General features: G+C 36.5%; 1 protein-coding gene across 1 annotated transcript in view; it reads right to left on the bottom strand.

Annotated features, from left to right (window-relative positions):
- The window catches only part of BTAF1 (B-TFIID TATA-box binding protein associated factor 1), an 84,863-nt gene that overhangs the window by 18,143 nt on the left and 44,310 nt on the right, over positions 1-22,410 (bottom strand). The window contains exons 15-25 of the mRNA XM_068961470.1: positions 18,796-18,900; positions 16,926-17,075; positions 16,497-16,636; positions 15,727-15,901; positions 14,205-14,408; positions 8,860-9,286; positions 7,422-7,612; positions 5,396-5,549; positions 4,867-4,976; positions 3,296-3,497; positions 2,033-2,181 (exon numbers count right to left, since the gene is read on the bottom strand). Of these exons, the coding sequence (XP_068817571.1) occupies positions 2,033-2,181; positions 3,296-3,497; positions 4,867-4,976; positions 5,396-5,549; positions 7,422-7,612; positions 8,860-9,286; positions 14,205-14,408; positions 15,727-15,901; positions 16,497-16,636; positions 16,926-17,075; positions 18,796-18,900 (2,007 nt within the window). The remainder of the gene's footprint in view (positions 1-2,032; positions 2,182-3,295; positions 3,498-4,866; positions 4,977-5,395; positions 5,550-7,421; positions 7,613-8,859; positions 9,287-14,204; positions 14,409-15,726; positions 15,902-16,496; positions 16,637-16,925; positions 17,076-18,795; positions 18,901-22,410) is intronic.

The raw sequence follows: 22,410 nt of genomic DNA, 5'->3' as shown, positions 1-22,410 counted from the left end.
ATGCAGGAGAAATAAGAGATGCAGGTTTGATCCCTGGGTTGGGGAGATCCCCTGGAAGAAGAAATGGCAACCCACTCCAGTATTCTTGCCTGGAGAATCCCATGGACAGAGAAGCCTGGAGGGCTACAGTCCATAGGAGCACAAAGAGTTGGACACGACTAAAGTGACTTAGCATAAGGCCATACAATGAGGTACATTTCCTAACAATGATTAGGATTCATAAATATTGTACAGTGCCAGGAACCCTACCATTGATATCTTCCTCACTCCAATTCCTATAAAAGCAACAAGAGTGCAGTGCAGGGAATAAAAGCTTCTATCCAACCCCACTGCTTGATAAGCCCTGAATCCTTAAAGCGGAACAGGAATTAACCTGCATGACATTCTTGTTTCTACTGCTGTGTCTTCAAATTCACAGCATCTAATCTGTCATTAATCCTTCCAGTGTGTTTTTATTTGTAATTGTATCTTTCAACTCAAGAAGTTCAATGTGGGTTGTTCTTATTTCTTCCATTTCACTCTTTATTACACTCATGCTTTCCCTCTACCTTCTTGAACATATGGAGCATATTTTAATGACCTTGTATACTAATTCTATTATCTGGGTCATTTCAGGGTCTGCTTCTATTGACTGTCTTTTCTCCTGGGTAACTTCTTTTTTTTCCCTCTGGCCACGGCACATGGCTTGTGGGATCAGTTTCCCATCTAGGGATTGAACCCTGGTCATGGCAGTGAAAGCCTAGAATCCTAACCACTAGGCCACTAGGAAATTCCCTCTGGTTAATTTTTTGATGTGTGCTAAATATCCTAAGTTTTATGCTGTTAGGTGCTGAACTTTCGGGGGTTAAATATTTTAGTTTTTTTTCTGGGATGTAGTTAAATATCTGAAACCAACTCAATCCTTTAAGGGTCGTTTTAAGGCTTTGCTAATGTGGGCTCAAATCAATCTTCTTGCAAGGGTTAATTTGGCCCCACTACTCAGGCAGTGTACTTCTGAAGACTGTACTCAGTACCCTATAGTAAGTCCTTTGACTCAGCTTTTTTTTTAACCAGATATAGTCCCCCAGCCGAGAGACTGTTCCAAAGTATTATGCTCATACTTTTCTAGTAGAAATATAAAATGGTAGTTTTCTGGGAAAACAGTTTAACAGTTTCTTAAGAAGTTAAACATCATATGACCCAGTAATTCCATTCCTAAATGTCTGCTCAAAAGAAAGAAAAGCAGGGACTTCTGGGTGGTCCAGTGGTTAAGAGTCTGCACTTCCACTGAAGGGGCACGGGTCTGATCCCTGGTCAGGAAACTAAGACCCCATGTGCCTCACAGAGAAAGCAAAGAGAGGGGAAAAAGCTTACACCCAAATACTTTATATGTGCATGCTCACAGCAGCATTACTCACAATAGCCAAACGTCCATCGACTGATGAATGGATAAACAAAATGTGGTATTTTAGTGTATTATCTGGCCTAAAAAGGGACTACTGGACACATACTACAGAATGGATGAAATGCATATATACTTATTTCTTGAATTTAAAAATATATTAAGTGGCTAAATGACAGGGTCCTGGCTTTTCTCTCGCTTCAAGCCACTTCTATTTCCTGCACTGGCCACATATATTATTTCTGTCCCATAAATATACTCCAAAATTGTTCAACTTCAGCCTTGCATTCTGCTTTCTCCATAATCCAACAGACATATCATTTGCTTTTTACACTTTCAGTTACCATCTCTCAAATTTACCTTTCATGTAAACTCCAGAACAGAATCTTAGATATTACTGGGATACTCAGGAACACACTTCTAGAATAGCATCTAGAAATTAGCATCACCTCAAGAATTATCATTCTTTTACGAACCAGTTTTATTTAAAACAGTATTTAAAAAATTACCTATTAAAACATAAATGTCTTAACACTTATAATGTAAACATATTCAACATCTTTTTTAAAAACTTGTTCTTTAAAAGGTGTTACAGTTATTATGAAGTTACTGAAAACATTAAGTTCATAAACCAAGTTATCATCAACTTACCTCAAGTGGCATGAGTCTAATTAGTGTTGCAAAGCACTGTGTAGCCATGAATCTTACGCTGTCCGTCTGATCACTCATCCTTCCCAACACAGGCACAACTAAGAGCACAATATATGGAACGATACCAACATCCAGTTGTTCCATTACACCTGAGTAAGTTACTAAGGAAATTTCTAACTGGTTCCAGGGTAGATGTTTTCATAAACAAAATGATACACCACGACTGTGACTTCTAAAACAGTTCCTCATTGCTTACCTGTATTATGAGGGACTGACTATCCCTCAAGGTCTATGATTCAATTATAACAGCATTTATACAGGGTTACTCCTTTGTAAAAAGTATGTAACTTTCTCAAGATTAAGATGATTTTTTTTCATCTGAGGAATGCTGGAGGGAATCTTTACTAAGTTTTTTTGCATAGAGAAATTCCTGCAAGTTTCTAGAATTCACATATTAAAATAGATTGATTTACACTGCAAGCAAGGGAGCACAGCTAAGTGTCAAAGATTAATTCCAATTTTCCCACCAGGATCCCAACAACCTTGAGCTGGAGATAGCAGGTCCAGTGAGTTCAGTCCCATAATCTTTAGCATTTCTTTAGCTAGAGTTTCTACGGGTTTGATCTCTATCCATCTTTCTTGCTAAACTATCTTTTAGGTATTTTGAGTTAAACAGTGTTCATGGATGTCATACCCTTGGTAAAAAGTTTGTCTGTATTAATTAAAGTTAATTAATCGTTTTGCCAGACAATCAATGAACAAAGCAAACATAGTAAATTTATAAGAACTACCTACATAGTATCTGATTAATACTGGGTTGGCCAAAAAGAGTAGCATAACATCATACAGAAAAAGCCAAACGCACTTTTTGGCCAACCTCATATTTAAAAATACACTGACTATAAATTTTTTGCTTATAAAAAGATTTCTTAAAATTAACAGTAATTCTTTAATTTTTTGTGTGAATATTATAATAAAATGTAAATACAGGTATAATATAATGCAATAAAAATAACACTGAAATAAAATGTAAAAAAGTAGTTTTTTGGAACAAGGCAGGTTGTGTGCACATTTGTTTTTGGTGCTGGGTTTTTTTGGCTTGTTCTCCTCCCACCCCCTAATCCTGACATGGCCTGCTCAGCAGTGAAAGTGTGGAGTCCTAACCACTGGACTGCCCTGTATATATCTGAATAAATTGTATTTTAGTCACTCTTAAATAAAGCAAATATAATTTGAATAGTTTGTCAAAGTGAAAAAGGATACAGGCAAGTGCTTCAATTGCACCCTCTTGTTTGATATTGTCATCAATTGCTCCCAGCCATGGAAGAACCTTCTCCAAAAATATATTCATTGTTTCCATGGTAGCTATTTTGCTCATGACGCCCACACAACGAGCAGCCATATGCCTCACTGCAGTGCTGGGATACTGAAGGCACATGTAAAGATGAGGCAAATGCAGTACCAACTAAAAACAAAAAATTTAAGACAAGTTAGAAGACTCATTAGGGAATCTAATATTTAAAATACAACTATAATGGCCCTTACTCAGAGGTTCTCAATATTCCAAGTGATGCTAAATCCAAGAATTATCTCCAGTTACCTTAAAACATTGTCAGAACATACTCAATAAAAATTTAATCTAAATCTTCATTATTAGAATGCTTTTAAAAAGAATAGATGGGTGCAGAACTTCTCCCCTGTTGAATATTCTCTTAAGCATCAGGGAACACTCAATACTTTCCAAAATTCGTAGGGAACACATCAAAGGCACTTGCACGATTCTCCTACTGAGGCTTGGAAAATGACACTACACATCATCAGCTGCCTCCAAATCTGGCTTAGGTTTAAGTACATACTTTGTATTCACTGGGTTGGGTGATCCTGATTTTGTTCTAGGCACCATACTCTGGTAGTTATTTTCCACTTTAACTTCCTGGCTTTCCATATGCAATATAATCACAAAAGCATGACATATCCTATTATTAAATGTCTGATGCACAGAAGCCAGGATTAATGCTGATGAGAGTCAGGTACTTGCTCAACAAACTAGCCTTACTGTGCAACTGAATGCATCCTGTTTGATCATGGAGGGTGAGCACATACAGATAAATTCTGCCCTTCTTTACTAATGATAAATTCGCAAAATTTAACAAGTAAAAGAATATGCTTTGTTACTATATAAACGGAAAAGTTTCCCTCTACTCTCTCCTATATGAATAGAGAATTGACGCTAGCACCCTTTATGATGTTATAAATTGCAGAGAGCTTCCTAATACAGTTACATGGAAAGAATAATATCAATACTTTATTCAGTGGAAAAACCAGATAATTAATTCTCTGGTCTATGTTCCTCCTCCCTCTAATTTTTTGGTGAGAGATATTTTAATAGTTAAAAAATAAACCCATGTTCTATCTTTGCCACTGACTAGTTTCATCTCAGAGAGGGAACTTCCTCCTACCATTACATTTATCTAGGGAAGCGATCTTATCATCTGTATTCTCCTGTTCCTGGACTGTATTATTCAGATGGTGCAGATGAACAGGGATGCAGCCTTCTTTTGTGTGTGCAGCTGGCTTCAGGGCGTCAGAGCCCTGTTCCTACTGCCCTGTACTCTGAGCTCTCAGTGGGTTTTCTCTCTCATCACGCACCCAGCTCTGCCTCAAAGCCTGGAAGAGTTAAGCTGTCAGGAAGAAGGAATCTAGTTATATCATCTAAAAGAAAATGAAATCATAAGGGATGACATCATAGTTGCACTTTTCATTCAAGCCCAAGTCTTTCTAATAAGGCTACTCATTTTATTAGGAAAAAAACTACACTTGCATTAGTTAGTTACCAGGGGATGAAGCGCAGAATCCATTGACACTGCTGCTGTTTCAAAAACTTGCAGAGAATTCACCAGTTCTTGGGCAGGGCCATCTCCCTTTTCCAAGAGGGACTTTCCATCTATTAAGATACATTGATTTAAGTGCATATTACCTTACAAATAGTTTTTCAAAATCCAGAGCTTACAAAAAGTCTTAGCACTCCTCAACTACTGTGGGAGAGTCTCTTTTGCTTTATAACGTAAAATGAAATACGACATCCTTAATTTAACTGCTGAAGTGCTACTCCTAAAGAACTAAAGAAGATTAATATAATGATCCATTTCAAATCTCTTTCTAAATACATAACAGGAAAAGTAAAAAGCAAGAAAAGTATACAAAATGACATGAAAATCAAATGTTTTTAACCAACCTTCTACTTAAAAACTTACCAGCTGGCCTGGGATAAACAGGCACAGGCATCGTTATTTTATAAAGACATATGTAATGGATATACACTGAAATCTGTTTAAATCCCAACTCGGAAAAATATGTACACACCAAAATTATGTATGTCTATTGTATTCCTCAGTGGGCCAACCATTGCATCCCAGAGATGTGGCAACTTCACTGCCATTTCACCACCAAAATGCTTCACTATAGTTGTCAAGGCAAACTCAGCTCCTCTCCGCTGTACCAAGTAAGGCTTCTGGGCCTAAAAATTAAATGTTAGGTGAAAACAAGATTTCAGAAAAAAGCATAATGCTTTCAAAATGTTATTAAGAGAATTTAAAAATCAGTGTTAAGAATTCAGTGTAACCATTAACCAATGAAACAATTACTGGACATGTTATAACTATAAAACACCTCTCAATAAATTTATATAGGCAAAAAATCCTGAGCTAGATTTTTACATCCAAAATAAAATACTTTTGGGGGGCTGGAGAAAAGAAATAGAAGAATACATGCTGTTTCTAGAGATAGTCCTAAGTAACATGTCTTCTTCTTCTCTCTATCTCAAAGAAACTTACCATGACCTGCCCTTATTTATATTTGCTTAAGGGATAGCGTGGCTTCCCTGATAGCTCAGTTGGTAAAGAATCTGCCTGCAATGCAGGAGACCCCGGTTTGATTCCTGGGTCAGGAAGATTCTGTGGAGAAGGGATGTGCTGCTCACTCCAGTATTCTTGGGCTTCCCCTGTGACTCAGCTGGTAAACAATCTGCCTGCAATGCGGGAGACCTGGGTTTGATCCCTGGGTTGGGAAGATCCCCTGAAGAAGGAAATGGCAACCCACTCCAGTATTCTTGCCTGGAGAATTCCATGTACTGTATAGTCCACGAGGAGGTTGCAAAGAGTTGAACACGACTAAGTGACTTTCACTTTCAAGGAACAGACTATAAGCATCTGTTTAATTTAACAAGATTAATATAACCTCATACTTAGCAGTAATTTCATAATAATTAAATACAAAAAAAGTCCCCCCAGAAAGATACAATTATATCTTTAAGTGAAGGAACTATGCAAATCATCAAAGTATACATTTTTTATTAAAATTAAATGAGAATAATATAGTTAGTGAAAAAGTCTTCATTCACAGAGTATTTTGAAAGGAATATAGACAATAAGATTTTGGTTTAAAAAAACAAAACTTAAAACAGGCCTATACTTTACAGAAATATATTAGAAACACATGTCTTTTAGCACTGATAGTTTATTGCTCAACTCAGGTAAGTTCCTATGTCTTGCAACCAGTAGAGCTACCTAGAGAATTCCACTGTTAAAAATGTGACTGTAAGATTTTTTCAAAACCAAACCGTTAAAAAACAGTTTTCTTCTTTTTTCAGCCACACAGCAGTGTGAGATCTTAGTTCCCTGACCAGGGATCAAACCTGCACTGGAAGCAGGCAGTCTTAACCACTGGACCACTAGGGAAGTCCCACCAAACATTTTTTTAAATTGTCTTTAAAAACTGTACTGTAGAACAAGTAGATCAATGAAACAGAACAGAAAGCCCAAGGAGATCCTTACATATAGGAAAGCAGGATATATAACAGAGGAGCCATCATCATCAACTACGGATGAAAAGATTCAGTGGTGGGATAACTGGTTGTTCCTATGGGCAAATAAATTTAGATCCCTACCTCACATCACACAATTAATAAATTTCAAGTTGACTAAAAGGTAACAAGTTATTTGAGATTATAAACTTATCCTCTGAATATCAACAGTAATTCCTAACACTGATAAGACTGAGAAAAGTTAGCTTTCACTATTACTTAACATCTCCGTAGTCACTGTTACAGGAGTGAATTAGTTCACATTCATGAATGACTTACATACCCACTATGGAGAGGGTTTCTTGCTAGGAAGATAATCAGAAAACTAAATTGGTAAAAATAAGAAGCTTGAGAAATTTGAAGTTTGTAGTTTTTCTGAACTCTGTAGCTGGAGTACTCCAAAAAGTTATTAGCCCCAGTTCATTGACTTAAAAATATAATTCTAGAAGCTGATATGACAATTTAGCTCTCAATCTGTAAGAAATTTTGTTTTAAAATCAGAGTATTCAAAGAAGAAAAACTATTTACCTCATCAAGTTCAACAAGGAGGTTTCCACTACCTCCTGCAGGAAGATCTGCTATTTGAGCTTTGACGGCTTTGGGGGTAGGACCTCGCCTACTTGTGATAGCGAAAGCAGCTTTCTGATGCCGATAGAGTGTAATTATACCCCGGTGCTTGGTGACAGTATGATGCATTCCATCTTTTTCAGAGTTGGATCCTATTAAGGAAATAAGTCACATAATCCTTAAAGCATATAACCTCCAACCAAAGGTTTCCTGCTCCAAAAGATACAACACATTTTAAAATTGTCTTTTAAGCCTCAATTTTTATAGGCCAGTATTTTCTCTAGACAATGAAATGATCACAAAAATCAGTAATTTGCAACATTAAGTTAAACATTTTGATCTGCATAGGACCATACTTAATACAACTAAGGTTGCAGAATCCTCTTAACAACCAGAAATATCTAATGCAAGGCTGACTGTATCTCCTTCTGTTAAAAGTACATTAATTCTTTAAAAATGAGTTACTGTTTCCAGGCATTAAAAAAAACACATTAAAAAATACTGCAAGTAAGTTCTCTTTAAAAAAAAAAAGTCTATGCTGCTGCTAAGTCGCTTCAGTCGTGTCCGACTCTGCGACCCCATAAACAGCAGCCCACCAGGCTCCCTCGTCCCTGGGATTCTCCAGGCAAGAATAGTGGGGTGGGTTGCCATTTCCTTCTCCAATGCATGAAAAGTCAAAGTGAAGTCGCTCAAGTCATTTCTGACTCTTAGCGACCCCATGGACTGCAGCCTACCAGGCTCCTCTGTCCATAGGATATTCCAGTACTGGAGTGGGGTGCCATTGCCTTCTCTGAGTAACCATGAATTCAGAAACACCAACCAATGCAAAATATTGTTGCCTCAACTAGCCCTCAGGGAGGGGGATGGGAGGAAATTAGGACTAAGGCATGTGACAAAACATTGGTCCTTGAGACTAGACTACGAAGAGCAGTTACTCCTTTACATATAGATTTTCTGGAGGAAAACAGAAAAGCTGTTTAAACACTATTTGATAACAGAGTCCACTTATCTCATAAGACATGTACTAAATTAGAGAAGACAGAATTTTATAGGAAGAACTTTCAATCACCATTGGATGCAGTTTAGTTTTCTAGCCCTGTTAACAGTAAACCCTATAATGATGATCCTGAAAGGGAAGTTAAGGGTTAATACCTGTCTTATAGGATTTAGTCATCTTAAATGTGAGAACTTAAAGACCTCAAAGATATCAGGTCTTTTATAAAAAATACTTATGAGTTAAGAGGGCTGTGATTTTAATAGCAATAAGTACAAATTCTCTCAAAATGGTAAAAAGCTCCAACATAAACTGGATTTTGCTTAAATTACACCTGTAGATAACTGTAAACAAATTTAAATGGTTAATTCTTTCTCTACCCCAAATAAAGGTTTAGATATATACCTTTAGAATTTTCCTGGCCACTTTGTGTTGGTACTGGACATGTGACAGAAGGAGTTAGATATGGGTCCACACAAAGTGAGCTACAGAGATTTTTGATAATTTTTGAATTGGGACAGGGAGTCCTTGTTGTGCACTGCTGAAGTAGTTTGGCCATCCATTGAGCTGCGTAGTTCTGCACTAGCGTATTCTCTTCTTTTTTAATTGTCTCCATTAATGGTTTTATAACAGGATTTAATTTCTCCGGAAGTTGCTGCAAGCTCACAACTGCACATGCAGCAAAAGTATGCACTCTCAACTGCAACACCTGCCACTCCTGGTTGGTCTCTGTGACTGTCATTTGGACCTGCTGTCGTTTACTATCTAACTGCTGTAATACTTGAGGATTTAAACTGAAGGATGATGTGACTTCATTAAAAACAGTAGTGACCTATTAAAGAGAGAAATCAAGAATCATTAATGACATCAACCCCAAGTGGCCTATAAATTCTTAAAGGGAAGACAGCAAGCTTTCTGTTTCAATTGTAAATTCTACAATAACTAGTACATTTTAGTATTCAGTAAACGAAATGTCTAAAACCTTCCAAGTAAACTTTATTTTAATCTGACTTAATTTAACATTGTATTATACTTTTTTAAGAAAGACACAATCTCTTCAGAGACTTCTTATATTTAACTTTGAGTGAAAAATCAACACATAATGCCCACATAGTACTTCGGTGAAATAACACTGAGCAAATATAAATCAATTCTTTGAGAATGGTATAACAGTTGTTAATTCTTTAATTACCAAGAACTGCTTAAAGCTACGACTGTGGCATCAGACTACTTTACAAGCTCCATTAAAAGACTTTTCATTGTATCTTTTTAAAACAACTTAACGAGATGTAACTCACATACAGTACACTCAAAGTGTACAGTTCAATGGTTTTTACTATATTCAGAATTGTACAATCATCACCACAATTTTAGAACATTTTCATCATCTCCAAAATAAAACTCAATACCTATTAGTAGTAACACCTCATTTCCTCCATCCTATGTAACCACTTATCTACATTCTATCTTCACAGATTTGCCTATTCTGGACATTTTCATATAAACTAATGTATAGTCTTTTATGACCAGATTCTTTCATTTAGCATCTTTAAAGGTTCACTGATGTTTTAGCATGTATAATTACTTCATTCCTTTTTTTGGCTAAATATTATTATACTACATGGGTATACCATATTGGATTCTTCCATTCATTAGCTGATGAATGGTTGGGTTGGTTCCACCTTAGTTAATATTACAAATAATGTTGCTATGAACATTTACGTACAAGATTTTGTGTGCACATTTTTAAAATTACCATTTAAAGATAGTATGATGGCTTACATAACAAAAATAGTCTTCTTGTTTGATAATAACTGGAATCATAAAAAGTCTCTATAAATGGATCCAGTCTGATCAATGTTGGTCAGAAAAGTCTGTAACATTAAAGAACCTAACTTTTTAAAAATGGATAACGCAATTTTTCAGACTTAGAAATGATCAACTTTCTTATGGGCAAGACTGATAATACCAGACTTTTATTATGAGAAGCACAACAGACACACAGTTAAGATCTTCTTTTATCACTAAAACTATGAAAGACTTTAAGATCTTTTATCACTATAAAATATGAAAGATTTTAAATTGAGTTTTATCTGTTTGATTGTGATCTGTTCTCCACAAACAAACATGATCATATACCACTTCGAGCTTATATTCTCCACTTTGCTTTGTCTGTTTTGTGTGTTCAAGCTCTGCATAAGATTATTTGAAACAGGGTTTCACTACTAAAAGTTTAAAAACACTGTCCTAAATACACTATGCTTCTGTCAGTTTTCAATGATTATAGGCAGCTTAAATATGAGTAAAACCAATGTCTTTATACACTCAAAAAAACGTTGAGACTAATGTGGGAGATACACAGGTATACAAAGACAATATAACGTGAAGCTAAGGTAAGTGCAAATTGCTGCGGTAGCACAAGGGCAGCTTAACTCTTCTCAGGTGACAAAAGCAACGAAAGCTTGCTAGAGGCAGTTAACACTTACGCTAGGTTTTTAAACAACTTAAGTCCGGAGTTATGAGGACATCTTGGAAAAAAGAGTTGAGGTAGTGAGTGGAAGTCGAGGTACTGTTCAAGGAACTGACAGCAGTCATCATGGCTTAAGCACAGGGCTTAGATGAAAGAGTGTCAAAAAATGAACTTGGTATGAGCACAGAGGGTTGAGAGTAGGGAACTTTTGGCAAAGGGAAGAGGTGTTCAGACACAGAAGAGAGAATAAGTGAAGCAAAGAAAGTGAACAAGGGTGGTGTACTTTTGCAAGAGAAAAACTAACTAGGCTTAAGTGGAGGAAGTTTGAGAAATAATGAAAAGAGATGGGGAGTTTAGAGGTGGTGTTGAAGGTAAGAAAGGAAAAAACCAAAATCAAGGAAAAAGAGAATAATGCTTTTTAAGTAGGGGAGGGATGTGTTCAGAATGGCACTAAGAACTTCACTAGTCTGGCACAGCAGGCAGAGTGAAATGAACCAGAGACTGCCTGGAGCCTTAGCGATGAGTCAGGACCTAGTCATAAAATACTAAGGCCTTTGACTGGGTTGTAGTGATGGAAACAGAGAAAGAATAAACACATGAAACTTTCTGAAAGGAAATGTTAACAAGATTTGAGACTGTGGATAAAAAGGGCTATTTTCTGTTAAAAAATAAATTCCAGTTTTGGTGGTGGTAAGTTTGAAATGACAGTGAGATAACCAAACAAAAATGCCTAACTGAAGAACACAAAAGAGCAAGAGAAGACAGTACAGCCCATGGATAAGAACTAAATTATGCGAATGGTGAGAGACACAGGAAGACCGTCAGAAGTGCCTGTTTCCGGCAGGTAAGAGAAAAATAGGAATGCAAAGAAAGATACAAATAACAACTCTTAGCCAGGGCCAAGATTAATCTTTTAAAACTGTTCTTCCCTCAAATATGCTCTTCTGGAGACTCTGATATCCTAGGTTAAAACCACTGGACTAAGGAAATTGATGAAACAGAACAGTAGTTCCACTAGGGACTAAGAGGTCTGAATAAGAAAAGCTTTAAGAGGCCATGTAATAGCTTTAAAAAATCTTGTCAGAAACACTAAAAAGGGACCCCAGACCTTAAAGAAAATTTGAGATTTTATTCTAAGAAAGGAAAACATGGGGAAGGGGAGGCAAAAAGGAGAAATTATATAAAAACAATAAAGAAGACTGGAGCAATTTTAGCTTTTTCTCACAGGAGACCAAAAACAATTTCAACTACATTGTGGGTTTTTAATAAGAAAGGGGGATAAGAAATGAAATATGCTCCTTCACAGGATTAATTCAAGTAAAGTAGCTGAACTTCTGATTCTATAACTCAGGAAGAACTCTTTCACACTACCTAACCTCAAAGACTTACTAAATACAAAGAAACAACAATGAAAACACTGCTGCTGGCATACAGAGACAAACAGTATGAACATCTTTTCAATAAATGACAATGAAAAAATTAGGTATCTATATGAAACAATGCAGTCTCTATTTAGCACTATATATAAACATAAATATGGATGATTAAACATTAAAACTACAATGCTTTAGAAGAAAATGTGTGTGAATACCTTCGCCACTTGGAGATAAGCAAAGGTACCTTAGATCACAGAACACAATAACCATAAAAGAAAACAACTGATAAACTAGACTTCATCAAACTTAAAAATACCTGCTCTTTCAAACACAAAGCAAGCCTCATATTGGGAGAAAATGTTCTGAAAGCATCTATATGATAAAGGATTGGTATCTAAAATATATTTTAAAAACTCCTACAACTCAATAATAAAAAGACAACCTATTTAAAAATAGACAAGAGCTGAACACACATTTTGGAAAGGAAAATCAACAAATGGTGAATAAGACATAAAAAAGTGTTACACTTGTAATAGTCATCAAGGAAATGCCAAGTTAAAACCACAATGCCACTGTCACACAAACACCAGAAAGGCAAAAATTACAAGGAGTGACCAGCACCAACTGTTGGTGATGATGTGGAGCAACCAAAACTCTCATATATTGCTGATTAGAAGGTAAAATGATATAGCCACTTTTGGGAAACTACAATTTTTTATAAAACTAAATAAACATCTCAGCCTATGACCCAGCAATTCTACTATGTATTTACCCAAGAGAAATGAAAACATGTCTTAAAAAAAAGCTTATACAAAAATGTTTATAGCAGCTCTGTTCATAACAGCTGAAAACTTGGAGCAGCCCAAGTGTTCATTAAGAGCAGAAGGGCTTACACTTAATGTGGCAAGTTTATACAATGAAAGAAAACTCAGCAATACAAAAGAGTGAACTACTGATACATATACCATCACAGACGATTTTAAAAAACATCATGCTGAAAAAGATCCTTACACTGAACAGCACAGAGTGTATGCTTCCATTTATATGAAATTCAAGAACAGGCCAAAGTAATCTATGGTGCAAGAGAAACCAGAACTAGGGTTCTCTGAGGGTAGGAGATTGACTGGGAAGTGGGTATGGCACTGGCTGTATCTTGACAGAGGTTTGGGTTTCAAAGGTATACATTTCTGTTAAAATTCATCATATATTCCATTGAAGATTTATATAATTCATAGAACATAAGTTCTACCTCAAAGAAAGAGCAAATCACCATAAAAACTAAATTTTAGTTAATGACACAAAAAAGAGCAGAAAAAGGGAAAACCCTGAATTTTAGTTGAGGTGTACTGATAGCTGTCTGTGACTTATTTAGAAATACATTAAAAATATGAATTAATGGTTGCATATTGCAATTAATACGTATATGATAAAGCAAATTTAGTAAAGTGTTAACTGGAATCTAGTTGGTTGGTACCTGAGTATTAATTGTATAATTCTCTTATGTTTGAATGTTTTCACTGTAAGTTAGGAAGGGGGAGTAGAAAATACTCAGAAACTTTTTTTTACCCCTATACTCTGCCAGTCTTAGGCAAAACTGAGAAATGACAAAAGGCAACAGCTTTTTCTAATAAAGGTGTATTGGTTTGTCAAAGCTGAGATTTTTTTTCTTAAATCCCTTCCCCCTTCTCTTGTTTGAAGAAAAGTCAATACAATGAAATAAACTTTCCAAAGGGAATTTAATTCCATTAAAATTTCCACCTAATTACTCTTACTTTATTCTGAATATATGATAGGCTACCAAGCCACAAACAGATTCAACAAATTAAGTGTTTTTGTGGTAAACATGACATTGACAAATTTCTTATCTTATGCTCTAAAATTAAGAAAGTCACTTCTTTACTCACCAGGTCATTAGCTTGATCGATTGTAAAAACGTTGTTGTTTACTCTATTACCAACTTCAATATTTGCATCAGCTAATGATGAAATAAGCTGTTTACACTCATTTTGCATTCGTGTAAATGGAATGGCAATTTCATCATAATACAAATGTTCTGAAAGGGTATCAAGTAAACGTGGCTGCACAGCTAGGGTAACAGCTCTACACTCCTAAAATGTAACAGACAACAAATATTCAGGGCAAATATGTAAATGTAATTCTAGAAATGCATAATCTTCACTTGCAAACTACCAAGTCTAAATTTCTATTGTTTTTGAATCTATATTCTGTTATCTCCCAGAACATAGTTAGTTTCACAGAGAAAAGGTAACACACCCGAACTACTCTAAAATTTTAATATGAATGACTACAGAACATGCACATGGAACTATTACAATTCCATTAAATTTTCCACCTAATTACTCTTACTTTATTCTGAATTTATTCCAAGACAGATTTAAAAATATACAACTGTAAAAAGAAATCAGTCAGAAAAGAACACTTAGCATGCACTAAAAAATGTTATTTAAAAACTCATTAGATTTCTTAACAATTGAACCCATAGTTTCACATGCCATACTGTAGAAATGGATATATAATTTAAAAGCTACTCACCTGCCCCCAAATTTAACTAACCCTTCCCACTCTCTCTGGTTGTTGCCTGCCCCAACCAGAGGGGGAATGACCTCAGTGGTGAGCCATGAGGGATTCTGTGGGATCTGGGTGATCAGCCTGGGCTTCACAGAGTAAGTCCAGAGAAGCTCTGTGAGGGTCCAGAAACCGAACTGTCAACACTTGCTGCTGAGTCTGAGAGGCACAAAAACACAGCATCACTGCCTCTCCAGCACACCACGTCCTGCCTAAAAACAGATGAGCCTTGCTTCTTTCCAGAGGCAAAGCTGGGGTTTCAGTTGCAATAGAGCATGGCTCAATTACTTTTAGACACAGCTTTGACAAACTGTTAAGAGGCAGTAAAAAGCAACTCTCACAGCAAGTGCAGACAGTTAAATTTCCAGAATTCCAGTCAATGGAATAAACAAAGCCAGCAGGAAGTTTCTTTGATTTACAGAAGCAAGTCTTACACAAAATCAATACATCTTACTAGAAGTTAAAAATTAAAGGGGCTGCAAGGGAATGGTTTATTCAGAAATACAAAGATTTGGGTTTAAATGTGCTGATTTTATTCTTCCTGTGACCAAAAATCTGCCCTTGCTACTACTCATACAAATGGACTTCTAGCTCTCAAAGCCTCTTATGTTTTGTAGTTCTCAGGTACAAAACTGGGGGGTTTAGAAAAAAGGCTAGGGTTAAAGGCAAATGAGAGAGAAACGATGTTTCAGTACATCTTGGAATACTTTTCTATAAATGTTCAATTTTTTTTACAGAGAAAATATTCACTTTTCTGTTTGTAAAATACAATGAAAATAATCCTAATAGCTAATGGAACCTAGTTTAGATTGTCTTTTTTATTTGGGGGCAAAATCTTACCTTCTGTAAAGCCGCCCATTCACAGATTACCAAAGCTACACTAATTCTCTGTAAGGCAGATTTGGAGTTCAAATGGAAGAGTAGTAACTGGCCAAGGGATTCAGCTGGTTTAATTTCTTGGGTTACCACATTTACACTTGGATCACAAATACAGCAACAAAGGGCTCCTAACAACCTAAGAGGGAGAAAAAAAGAAGTTACTATAAAAATAACTTTACAAAATTATAAAATTACTTTATAAAAAAGTTTCCCCTACTGAAGCTATAACTTTTCCCAGGGAAGACTTAACTCCTATCTTTCTTCATAAAAAAAATACAAATCCCTGAAGAAGGAAGTGGCAAACCACTCCAATATTTTTGCCTGGGAAATCCCATGGACAGAGGAACCTGGAGGGCAAAAGCTCAGGAGGTCACAAAGATTCGAACATGACTTAGCAACTAAAACAACAAAACAAACAAAGGAGATTTTCAGACCTGAAAACACAGTTATGTGACCTAGATGTTCAAATTTTGTTGCAGACTGTGCAATTGTTGGGTTGCCTTCAGAAACAAATTTTAGTATCTGCCATTTAAGATTACTTCACCTAAGCTTAAATATTAAAGTATATGTGCACCAAAAAAATACAAATCTTATTTTTAAAACCTCAAAAGAATGAAAAACGTTTTCTTACTTTTTAACTTTTTTCTTACTCTAGTATGATGGAGGAAGGATTGACAGACACATGGGAGGAATCTTTCGGTTAAATGACTTTTGAATTTATGTATACTCACTTGGCTGCCATCATTCTGGCCCGCATAACAACAAAGTCCCTGGTGGTGGGGTCTTCCATGATGGTGTCTGCACCTGCAATGTACTCCTGAAGTACTTTACTCTGGCTCTGGCCCTGGCGCACCTTACCACCTGTTTTTTCCTAAGTGAATAAGCAGGGAAAACAGTAATTAAAGATTTACCATTAAAATTTAACAGACAACATGAAAAATAATCTCATTTGTTACAATTCCACTAGAATACAGTTTTTTCACAAAACTTTAATGGATAAAAATTACTATGCATTTTGTCAGGGTTCCAATAAAATAATTTTTCCTTCTGTTACATTACTAATATCACACTTATAATAAAGCAATACAGGTTTCTTAACAGTTACTGTATTCATAATTATGAACTGAACATACAAATACATTATGTTCCTCTACACTTACTTTGGCTCTAGCTTTTACTTCCAGCAACATATTTAAATCAATAGGTAAATGAGAAGGCTGCATCATTAAGCAAAGCCACGCAGCCATCCATGGACAAGCAGCCGCTACTACATACTGAACTGAAGCCTTGCTCAACAATTCCATCCAAACCTGCAGAATGAGAAGGGAACAAGAAAATGAAATTTTTCTAGCAAGGCCTAATAAAACCTAATACTTTTAGTGACACTGAATTGAAAAAAAAAACTAGGAAATAGCACAAAAATTAATTTTAAAATTCAACAAACAGGCTTACTTTGAAATACTGTTTTAGGGTAGATAAGTTTGTATACTAAAAAAAGTAACACAAAAGAAAGTTTTTTAAAAAAGAATACAAAGTATTTTCCTCAGTATTTTATGAAAATCATTTTTTTAAATACCCATAAAAACAGTTATCAAAATTTCAGTAAATATCTGGAATCCTTTCTTTGTATCATAAAGCTCTATATCCATTCCTGTATTCAATACATGCTTCAATATATAACAGCTCCTGCTAAATTTAGAGAAGTAATACCCTTAGTATATGCTAGAGTAATATCCTAGTAATATCCAACATATCAGAGTAGTGAAAGTTACTCAGTTGTGTCCAACTCTTTGTGACCCCATGGACTTTACAGTCCATGGAATTCTCCAGGACAAAATACTGGAGTGGGTAGCCCTTCCCTTCTCCAGGGGATCATGCCAATCCAGGGATCGAACTCAGGTCTCCCGTATTGCAGGCAAATTCTTTACCAGCTGAGCCACAAAGGGAGCCCAAGAATACTGGAGTGGGTAGCCTATCCGTTCTTCAGCAGATTTTCCCGACCCAGGAATCAAACCGGGATCTCCTGCACTGCAGGTGGATTCTTTACCAACTCAGCTATGAGGGAAGCCATATCAGAGTAATATACTAGAGTAATATCCTAGTATAAATTAAAAACAATGTAAATCTTGATTCATGATCTTACTCAATAAAGCACTTTTTTAAAAAAAATTATTTATTTATTTATTTATGGCCGTGCTGGGTCCTTGGTGTTGCAGGGGCTTCTCACTGAAGTGGCTTCTCTTGTTGCAGAGCAGGGCTCTAGAGCACTCGGCTCAGTAGTTGTGGCTTCCAGACTCTAGGGTACAGGCTCAGTTGTGGCGCATAGGCTTAGCAGCTCAGAGGCATGTGGGATGCTTCCTGATCAGGGATAGAACCCAAGTCTCCTGCATCGGAGGTGGATTCTTTACCAGTGTGCCAGGGAAGCCCTGAAGCACTTTTCTTGATGCCTAACATTAATGGGCTAGGGCCACCATGTAGAAACACCACCAATGTTAACCCACAGCTGTTAACAATGAGCCACTTCAGAGGCCAATGATTCAAGACTACGTTAATAGGTATTAACGGTACAACAGTGCCATTTCCTCCTGTAAATATTATTAAACATATCAAGTGGCTATTCTTTATAGGTTCCAACACATATGACCAATATTCCTAAATAAAAGGAAAAAGTGCAAGTCTAAATTATGATTACCAATAAACCCCAAGATACTCTATAGGACAGATAAGCATCCTGATAGAAAGCAAAATAAGTGATGGAAAAAAGTTGTCTTTTCTTCATTTTTAATTTTCTGTATTGAGGCTATGAAGAAAGTGCTTAAAACACCTGCCTACTGGGTCGCACAACTAACTAGCACTTAACCATTATAATCCATAAAAAGTCTATTTCCTTGATCTTCAGACTATTCAAATGTCTTGGATGATTTCTAACTTCTTAAATCCCTGATCAACAACTGCACAGAATTTTGAAAAAAAATTTTTAACATCTACCAAGGTACTGGGAAAAGGAGTACAGATATATTCACCACATACCTTGTGAATGAGGTCCAAAATTTCCTGGCTGCTTTCTAAAACACAAAACTGAAATATGTGTCGAAGCATATCAGGAAGGATAGGTGTAAGCCAAGATGAAGAGTTCTAAAAACAAAAGCAAAATCAGAATTATAACATAATTCTGCAGTGTTAGCTTATTTTAAAAGTTTTAAGTCAAATAACAGAAGTACTACCATGAAAAGACTGTTACGACTTCATCAAAAACGTTCAACTGGTGATAAATTTTGACAAGATTCTGAGCAAAAACACCGTATTATTCCAATGATTTGGAGAAATTAAATGGCATACAGTCCCTAGGAACCTGGAGAAAGTCTGTATGATTAACAACACTGAATTTTGCTTCTAATAAACTGAAAGCATCCTGTATATGGGAGCAAGCTCTAACCAGTGAGAACTCTTTGGTTTCATTGTATATCACTGCTCTGTCAGGGAAATTTGATAAATGATCACACTACAGTTGTGCTGGATAATCAGCTTAAGTTGTATGTACTCATCATTAATGCAAGAAAAGAACTGTGAGATGATATCCAATCTAGAAAATTCAACTTTGAGTTCACTACAAAATTAAAGCCAAAGTTCCTAATTTATTTTGGGTTAAGGACCCTCTGAAAATTGGGGAAAGACTATGCACAATCTTCTCTTAGAAAAATACACTTATCTACATACTTATGTATAATGTTTTGCTTTCAGCTTCAGGGATTTCCTTAAGCTCAGGTTTAAAACCTCAATCTAAGGAATTTCTCAACAAATCAAAAGCCCACCCAAATCAAGCAATCCAATGGTGCTTAACTAAATAGACTGTGTGCTCAGAATTATAGAAAAGTAATCTCATGTTGTCTACTGCACAAATTACAAGCTCGCTGAATAAGAACTAAAAATTTTATTAACTAGTTCACAGTACTTAGTATCACATCCTTCCACAATTTTTTAAAAATAAAAACTATGTTGTCTGGAAGAAAGCTAAGCATAGAAGAATTGATGCTTTTGAACTGTGGTATTGGAGAAGACTGTTAAGAGTCCCTTGGACTGCAAGGAGATCCAACCAGTCCATCCTAAAGAAGATCAGTCCTGGGTCTGGAAGGACTGATATTGAAGCTGAAACTCTAATACTCTGGCCAACTGATGCAAAGAGCTGACTCACTGGAAAAGACCCTGATGCTGGGAAAGATTGAAGGCAGGAGGAGAAGGGGATGACAGAGGATGAGATGGTTGGATGGCATCACCGACTCAATGGACATGAGTTTGGGTAAACTCAGGGAGCTGGTGATGGACAGGGAGGCCTGGCGTGCTGCAGTTCACGGGGTCGCGAAGAGTTGGACATGACTGAGTGACTGAACTGAACTGTCGGGAAGAGACTGAAGAGAAATTCAGAAAATGTTTAACTGAATTTCCAGAAAGTGAGAAGGTCTAGGGATAATGCATAACTCAGAAAGCTACCTATAGTTCTCTTGCCAGTAGGAAACTAATAACCCTGGTCTTCTTTTTTTCACATTTCTCAAAATGGCTTGAAAGAAATTTAAAATAGACTGCAAAATCATCAGCTCGGGGGAGCCTACTCACTGACAGGGGATGTCTTAAAGAACTACTTTTCATTGAAAGGGAAAGGGACAGTGGAAAGAAGAAAAGTTCTCCTTTCCTCAGCAGAGAGAACAGGCACAATTAGGAAAGCTGTAACAGTACTAAGCCAATAATTTAATATTACTCTCCTATGATTTCTTCTCATTTCCCCTGCCATATTTACCAATTCTCTTAATCTACCCCTAACCTCATCACTGGAAATCAAAACAGTTGCTTGTAGATCCCAAAGCCATACCTACAGATGAAGATTTTTTTCCCCCATATTAATAAATAGTGAATGTAATATAAATTGTAGTAGTCTTCTCAGGCTATAAACTTTGTTACTCTGGTAAATTCTACTTTATAATTATTTAAAAAACAACCAAAGGGATAAATGAATGAAAGAACACAGGGTGTTTTTACGGTAGAGAAACTATTCTATAAGATATAATAATGGAAAGATCATCACACATCTGTGAAAATCAGTAAAATGAACATGCAACATTAAGAGTGAAGCCAAGGGAACTCCCTGGAGGTCCAGTGGTTAGGACAGTGCTTTCACTGCCAAGGGCAGACATTCAATTCCTGGTCAGGAAACTAAAATCCTGTAAGCAATGTGGCACAGCCTGGGAAAAAAAAAGAGAAGCCTAATACAACTATGGATTGGTTGATAATGACATGTCAACATTCGTTCACTAACTGTAACATTCTGATGTGCGACGTTGATGGTGGGAGCAGCTATTTGGGGCAGGGCAGGAGATATATGGATGGGCACTCTGTATCTTTTGTTTAATTTTGCTTTATAAAGTCAAGTCAATAAATAAAGAGGAAAATAAAATTTAAAAAATAAAAGAGAAACCAAAAGCCCAACCAACAAAAAATCCAATCCAGAATATGCAGGTCACTATCATCACAGGAACAAGTATTTTTAAACATGCAGATTTCTCCAGCAACATAACATAAAGTCTGCCTAGCAGAAAACACAAGTTACAAAATAAAGCTGAGAAAACAGCTGAAGCTGTTCTATCTGAACAATTGTGCAAGCATCTCCTTTTAGTCATTGTTACAAAAAGTTACATGCTTCAGCTGTTAGTATTTTCTCCAAAAATCACTAAGTACAATTTGGCCCATCCAGAAACAACCTGCCTCTTGCAAATCTGAAAGTTGGTTCACCTGTTTTCATAAATTTTGTGCCTGTCTTCCAGGAGACACTGACTTAGGCAGGTAACCTAATGCTGCTTTTTATTTATAGGTTTATTAAACTGAACTGGTTAGGAGTGGGGTACAGTGACATTGGGATTTTCCATCCCAGAATTTTAAAAAAAAGTCAGTGGACTTCTAGTATGCTACGAACTAGGAGTCTACTAGTCACAAATTTCCCTTCTAATCTTAGGCAAAGTCTGGAAAGTTTTGATGACTTCAGTAGTAGTCTGCTGCTGCTGTTGCTAAATTGCTTCAGTTGTGTTCGACTCTGTGAGACCCCACAGACGGCAGCCCACTAGGCTCCTCTGTCCCTGGGATTCTCCAGGCAAGAACACTGGACTGGGTTGCCATTTCCTTCTCCAATACATGAAAGTGAAAACTGAAAGTGAAGTTGCTCAGTCATGCCCGACTCTTAGCGACCCCATGGCCTGCAGCCTATCAGGCTCCTCTGTCCATGGGATTTTCCAGGCAAGAGTACTGGAGTGGGGTGCCACTGCCTTCTCCTCAGTAGTAGTCTAGCAGAGTATAATCCAAATTACAGAAAAATTCCTACCACAGACTGTTTACTTTACCAGGTTTAAATTAACTATAAACTATACTACAACAACTCAAGTTATAATTCATGTTTTAAGAGGGCTTTAAAAAATATATTTTGGTCTATGTTAAATAACTGACACAGTCTTAGCACTTTATGTCATTTTTATAATGAGGGTCAGATGGAGGGGTGGGCATCTGCGGGAATACTCAGGGGAATGATTGATACTTCTTTAGTGTAAAGAGAATGGGGCAGTCTCTGGACCGCTCCTTTATTCAGACTGGTGGTCCGGCCTTCAC

The sequence above is a fragment of the Capricornis sumatraensis genome, chromosome 23 (genome assembly GCF_032405125.1).
Source record: "Capricornis sumatraensis isolate serow.1 chromosome 23, serow.2, whole genome shotgun sequence".
NCBI classification, from domain to species: Eukaryota; Metazoa; Chordata; class Mammalia; order Artiodactyla; family Bovidae; genus Capricornis; species Capricornis sumatraensis.
Note: the sequence above shows the minus strand (reverse complement) of the source record. Positions and strands in the feature narration are given on the sequence as shown.